Here is a 7108-nt window from a genome sequence, read left to right as displayed (position 1 = left end):
AGGTACTCCTGAATCCAAGGCCAGTGCTTTATCCACTGTGCCACCTAGCTGCCCTCTGTTTATCTTCTAAAGTTGTAGAAATGTCTGTGTAAATTTAGTCATTCATAATTTTGGTTTCAAATTTTCTAGAGGATGGAAAGCCAAGAAACATTATTGGGCCATTTGATAAAAAAATAGTTTTAATTCTACTGTATTCTGAATTCCTTTTTATTGTCAATACTTATTCTAGGCAGGTATGTGCAGTACCCTTTACAACCAATGAAAAATCTGACCAAAACAAATAGGGTGTCAGGAAAGCAGTCCCCTGGTTGGAAGGCTTGTATGGTCTGCAGCAAGTCTGGTGCATTTGTGACCTTTTAATATCAATGAATTTTTACATTACTAAGAAATAATTTGCAATTCTATTTTTTCTCCACCAGCAAGTGTTTATTCTCTTAGAAAAGTCATTGCTTGGTGCTCCTATACAGTTCAAATGGCAGAAAGCACAAGGAAATTACATTGCAGTTACAGGGTAAGGTAACCAGCATAATAAAAATTCCAATCCATGTCATTTATTTTATTTGATATCTATGTATATAATATTAAGTAATGAATGTAAAAGTAGGATGAAAAGTTGGATATCAAAGGATATTTTACTTCAGCAATAATTATAAATGAAGCATAGGTTGACTGGTTTAACTTGCCTTTGGAAAGTTTTAGTCCACTTAGCATGTTACTAACAAAATTTAAGTCATGTACCATTTTATATTTTAAAAATATAATATTGCATTTTTAGAGCTGATCATACAGTAAAAATCTTTGATCGCCATTGTCTAAAGAAAAATGAAATTAGTCTTCAAGGGTAAGTATAAAGATAAAATCAGAATTAATTTTCATAGTATTATAAATATGGAATACATAAAAAGGAGGTACATTCTGGTTTGGTTTAGCAGGAAGAAATCTGGATTTGCAACTCATAGCTCTGACATTCACTAATTTTTTGACCCATGCTTGTTACTTCATCTCCCTTGGCTTCATTTTGAGACTTTATGATATAACAAGGCTGTTCTTTTGTTTCTCCCTAATTGATTATCTACATCAGTCCCCATAGAAAGGAGCCTTCCTTTACTCCTTTAAACTTATCTCCTTCTCTTCCTAAAACCCTTCTATCCTCTGCAGCAGAGGACCTTAACTTTGTGACTGAGAAAATTGAAGCCATTTGATATAATTCCCTCTTCCATTTTCTTCATCTCAAAACCTTGATATCATGTCCCACTCTCTCTCTTTTTTCTCTCAGTCTCTGAAAGACGTGGCTCTTCTTGTCAAGGTCAGCCCTTCTACATGTGTACTTGATCCTATCCCCTCCTATTTTCTCCAGCAGATCACATCCTCAAACATTCTTATTCTCTTGAAGTACTATGTTAATGTCAGCTGTTAGCAGTGTGAGAAAATACATGGTAGGTTATAATTCACAAAAAAGATGTTTATTTTTCTAGTGAAAACAGCCTCTGCTTTTATTTTTTTATTGGTGAAAATATGAGAATATCTTAATGGTGATCGAGGCTTCTAATGGTGACCTTATCTCTTAATTGGTTGACATTTTGAACAGTGGTCACAAATTGTCATTGTTCAAGTCAAAAAACTGAAGCCGACTTTAAACAAATCCTTGAACCTTTTGGGATAAAAAGTACAGGAAACTTGGTTTGACTTGAGTTAAAGTGATAGGCTAAAAGTAGAATGGAATGGGAGAGAAGAAAAAAGTAATGTAAATAAGAGCAGATCAAAGATTGGCTTTCTATGGACTCTTAGTCTCTGCCACGCTGGAATGTATTATGATAAATTATCACAAAAACAACTGGCATTTTATTTGTTCAGCTTTGTGCAAGTTTTAAAAATTCTGATTATGTTCACATCTCTGATTTTTAAAGCCCATGTGTTGCTATGGATTGGGATGTAGATGGAGACACGTTAGCAATAATTGCTGAAAAATCTACGTGCATCTATTTGTGGGATGCCAATACAAATAAAACTAGTCAGTTGGATAGTGGCATGAGGTAAGAAAAATATTCTTTAATTTAAAAATAAATGTTTTTAAATTGTATTTTTTTTTCACAGACATCCCTAATCATATGGTATTGTTACAGAAATTTACAAGGTCATAGAACTTTAGATTTGGAATGGACCTTAGGGTCATCTACCTGAACCTCCACTTTTCAGATTCTCAGAGTTAGAAAGAGATCTTTTTTTTTTTTTACCATGTTCCAATTTATTTCCTTCCCATACAGTGCTTGGCACAGTGTCAGGCACATAATAGACACTTAATAAATGGCTATTTCCTCTCGGATAGACCACTGAACAAAAAAAATATATATGCAAATTAAGTAAAACTCACTGATAAAACAATGACATATAATAGCTAATACCATATTCTGTTCATATAGTTCCTTACCTCTTTCATAAAATCAGTAAGATTTTCAAAAGAGAAAGGCTTGTATTGAGCATTCTGAGGTAGGGAGAATCCATGGATCATAAAGGGGTGACCTAGACTGAATGGTAGAATAAGGTAATAAAGGGATTTTAGCCATAATGCGTTATGTGGAAGCTGAGTCTGGTTGTGTTCAATGTAATTCAAAACAACAAACATTTATTAAATGTCTGCTAAGTTATAAGGCTTTATGCTAGGCTGTGAGAATACAAAGACACAAAGTAGGGGCAGCTAGGTGGTGCAGTGGATAGAGCACCGGCCCTGGATTCAGGGGGACCTGAGTTCAAATCTGGCCCCAGACCCTTGACACTAGCTGTGTGAACTTGAGCAAGTCACTTAACCCCAATTGCCTCACCAAAAAACCAAACCAAAACAAAACAAAGACACAAAGTAGTTTCTGCCTTTTAGTTTATATCCTATTGGTAGATAGAATAGTGTAAACAAGAATAGTACAAGAAAAATTGAGGGGACAGAAACCACTAATAACTGGATGGAACCAGGGAAAGTTTCACACAAGAGGTAGTACCTCTTCTCAGCCTTGAAAGATACGATTGATTCTGAAAGGTAGGAGATAAATGATAAGGAAGTTAATTCTAAGAGTAGGTCCATAGTGGAGGAAATAGAATTTTGAGGAAATTAAGGGATTGATTGTGAAGGTATCTGAAAGAAGGAAAAGGACCAAGGCATGCTAAATAAAATAAATAAATCACATCCTTTAATATTACCAAAAAGAGTGACTCAGCAAACATCATTAGCTATTTAGCCACATGCTTACTTTCCCATCTATACAAAAATTTTTATGAGTATAATCTGTACACATTTTATTTTTTAAAATTTAATATTTTCCCCCAATTACATGTAAGAACAATTAAAATATTTATTTAAAAAATTCTCTTCTTTTACTTTCTCCTCTCCCTCCCTCCCTACTGAGAAGGCAGGCAATTTGATATAGATTATAGATGTGTAGTAATGCAAAACATATTTCCATGTTAGTCATGTTGTAAAAGAAAATACAGACCAAGAAAAATAAAGTCTAAAAAGTATGCTCCAGGGGCAGCTAGGTGGTGCAGTGGATAAAGCACTGGCCCTGGATTCAGGAGGACCTGAGTTCAAGTCTGGCCTCAGACACTTGATACTTGCTAGCTGTGTGACCCTGGGCAAGTCACTTAATCCTCATTGCCCTGCAAAAAAAAAAGTTCAATAGGGGCAGCTAGGTGACATAGTGGATAGAGCACTGGCCCTGGAGTCAGGAGGACCTGAGTTCAAATCTGGCCTCAGACACTTGATACTTGCTAGCTGTGTGACTCTGGGCAAGTCACTTATTCCTAATTGCCTCATACACACACACACACACACACACACACACAACCCCAACAAAAAAAAAAACCACCAAAACCCCAAAAATCACTATATATCAATTCATATGAGTCTTTCCAGGTTTTTCTGGGATCATCCTGTTTGGCATTTCCTATAGCACAATGCCATTCCACTATAATCATGTACCATAGTTTCCTCAGTCATTCCTCAATTTATGGACATTCCCTTTATTCCCAATTCTTAGCTGCTACAAAGAGTTACTATAAATATTTTTTTGTACAATTTCCCCCCCTTTTCTCTTTTTCATGATTACTATTGCTTTTTTGCTTTTTGGGGGTTTTTTGTGGGTCAGTGAGGGTTAAGTGACTTGCCCAGGGTCACACAGCTAGTAAGTGTCAAGTGTCTGAGGCCAGATTTGAACTCAGGTCCTCCTGAATCCAGGGCCGGTGCTTTATGCACTTTGCTACCTAGCTGCTCCCCATGATTACTATTGTTAACTGTTTCCCTCTGTCCTATTCCCTTCCCCATGATATGTACTTTATTATCCATCTTCTTTCATCCTATCCCTCTTCAAAAGGGATTTACTTCTGTCTGTCCCCCTCCCCCAATCTGGCCTCCCTTCTTTTGCCCCTCTTTCTTTATTCCCTTCCCCTCCTATTTCCCTGCTGGGTTAGATAGATTACTCTACCCAATTGAGTGTGTATGTTATTCCCTCCTTGAGCCAATTCTGATGAGATTGAGGTCTTTGAGCCACTTCTGATGAGTGTTAGGCTCATTTACTGCCCAGATTAAATAGATTACTCCACCCAATTGGGTGTGTTTATTAATCCCTCCTTGAGGCAATTGATGAGTTTAAGGTTTTTGAGCCTTTTCTGATGAGTGTAAAATTCATTTACTGCCCTGCTCCTTCCCCCATCTCTTCCCCTACTCCATAAGCCCTTTCCTGTTTCTTTCATGTAGGATTTCACCCCATGCTACCTCTGCCCTTCCCCCTCCCCCAGTGCATTCCCCATATCCCTCAATTTAACCCTAAAGATGTCATCATGGGGCAGCTAGTTGACACAGTGGACAAAGCATCCACCCTGGACACAGGGGGATCCCAGCCAAAACCCGGTCTCAGACACAAGATAATCACCCACTACACGACCCCAGGTATGTCCCCCAACTCCAATTTTTTATTGTTCTCTAGGGTCTTGTATTTGTTTTTTGATTTTTGTTTTTTTTTAGTGAAGCAATTGGGGTTAAGTGACTTGCCTAGGGTCACACAGCTAGTAAGTGTTAAGTGTCTGAGGCCGGATTTGAACTCAGGTACTCCTGACTCCAGTGCTCTATCCACTGCGCCATCTAGCTGCCCCTAGGGTCTTGTATTTGAAAGTCAAATTTGCCATTCAGTTCAGGTCTTTTCATCACAAATACCTGAAAGTCCTGTTTTTATTGAAGTCCCATTTTTTTCTTCTGAAAGATTATGTTCAGTTTTGCTGGGTAGGTGATTCTTGGTTGTAATCCCAATTCCTTTGCCCTCCGGAATATCATTTCATGCCCTCTGGTCCTTTAATGTAGAAGTTGCTGGATCTTGTGCTATCCTGACTGGGGCTCCACAGTACTTGAATTCTTTCTTTTTGTCAGCTTGCAATATTTTTTCCTTGACCTGAGAGCCCTGGAATTTGGCTATAATATTCCTAGGAGTTTTCCTTTTGGGATCTCTTTCTGAAGGTGATCAGTGGATTCTTTCAATTTCTATTTTACCTTCTGTTTCTAGAATATCAGGGCAATTTTCCCTCAGTTTCTTGGAAGATTATGTCTAAGCTCTTTCCTTGATCATGTTTTTCATGTAGATCAATAATTTTCAAATTATCTCTCCTGGACCTGTTTTCCAGGTCAGCAGTTTTTCCAAGAAGATATTTCACATTTCCCTCTATTTTTTAATTCATTTGGATTTGCTTTATTGTGTCTTGGTTTCTCATAAAGTCACTGGCTTCCATTTGTTCAATCCTAATTTTTAGGTAATTATTTTTATCAGAGAGCTTTTCCATTCGGCTTTTCAAGCTGTTGACTTTTTTTTTCATGTCTTTCCTGCATCACCCTCATTTCTCTTTCCATTTTTTCCTCTGCCTCTCTAACTTTATCTTCAAAGTCCTTTTTGAGTGCCTCTATGGCCTGAGACCAATTCATATAGTTTTCTTGGAAGCTTTAGATATAGGGGCCCTGACATTGACATCTTCCTCTGAGGGTGCACCTCGATATTGTCACTAAAGAAACTTTCTATGGTCCTCACCCTTCTCTGTTTGCTTATCTTGCCTTTTTTTTAGCTTGACTTTTAGCTCCTTAAAGTGGGGCACTGTTTCCAGGCTGCAGTATCCCAAGCTTAAGAAGTCCCAGGTGTTATGATTTAAGGTGGATTAGGTTCTTCACTAGCCTGGCCTGTTCCCTGGTGTGTAGATGACCCCAGACCAACGTGCTAATCAACCGGCTTTGTGTGTTGTGGTTGTCAGCACCAATGAGCTTGTGACCTTCCCCCACCTCGGCCATTGCTACTCAAGCTTACCTCCTGGTTCCCAGCAGGAGTGAAAAACCCAAGTTCTGCCTCAGCACCAGCATAGACCCCTGTAGTCTCCCCCCTGCCAAGGGCTCAGCCCTCTCACCAGACTGTGAGATTAGTTCTAGATGACACTGGCCCTTCAGCTGATTCAGAGGCTCTGGGGGTGTCTCCTTCTCTGGTGAGGCCTTCCTGGGACTGGATCTGTGTCAGGGTGACTCTGGGGTTGGGCTCTACTCCTATCTCAGCACAGCAGCTCCCTCCTTCTGACCTTCAAAGCTGTTCTTGGTTAGAAGATGATTTCAGCACATTCTTCTGTGAGTTTTGCTGCTCCAGGAATTGTCCTGTGATATTATTTGGATGTTTTTTTGGAGCAATCGTCCCTCGTGGTCTTTAAGCCAAGGCTTTGTGATTACTTTTTGGAGATGTTGTAGAGTTAGGGCTAGGTTTTGGGATTAGTTAAACAAGATGGTTTTTGGAATCCTTTCTAACAGCATGATTCTGTGAATAATCAATTTATGTAGATGGTAGTTTGGTAGGTATATTCCAAAGTTAGACAGTATTTCAGGGGTTGGAAGGTATTTATCCTGGGGGAAAGGCAAATATGTGAACTCTTTGAGAAAAGGACTCTTTTTTTCTTTGTAGTCATAATGTTTAGTACTTATGAAGTACTAGGCACTTGCTGAATTTTGGTTGAATTGAAGTGAATTCTGCCTTGAAGAAATTACAATGTGTCTGAGTTTGCATATCCAGTTTAATAGCATGAGATATTGGGGAAATGCTGCCTTTTT

At 38.5% G+C, this 7108-nt stretch overlaps 1 protein-coding gene across 1 annotated transcript in view; it reads left to right on the top strand.

Annotated features, from left to right (window-relative positions):
• The first annotated feature begins 471 nt into the window (after positions 1 to 471).
• LOC122732063 (WD repeat-containing protein 19-like) overlaps positions 472 to 7108 on the top strand; it is a 135727-nt gene continuing 129090 nt past the window's right edge. The window contains exons 1-2 of the mRNA XM_043972253.1: positions 472 to 511; positions 1908 to 2033. Coding sequence (XP_043828188.1) covers positions 1921 to 2033 — 113 coding nt within the window. The 5' untranslated portion in view covers positions 472 to 511; positions 1908 to 1920. The remainder of the gene's footprint in view (positions 512 to 1907; positions 2034 to 7108) is intronic.

Source organism: Dromiciops gliroides, chromosome 6 (assembly GCF_019393635.1).
Source record: "Dromiciops gliroides isolate mDroGli1 chromosome 6, mDroGli1.pri, whole genome shotgun sequence".
In the NCBI taxonomy this organism is placed as follows: Eukaryota; Metazoa; Chordata; class Mammalia; order Microbiotheria; family Microbiotheriidae; genus Dromiciops; species Dromiciops gliroides.
Note: the sequence above shows the minus strand (reverse complement) of the source record. Positions and strands in the feature narration are given on the sequence as shown.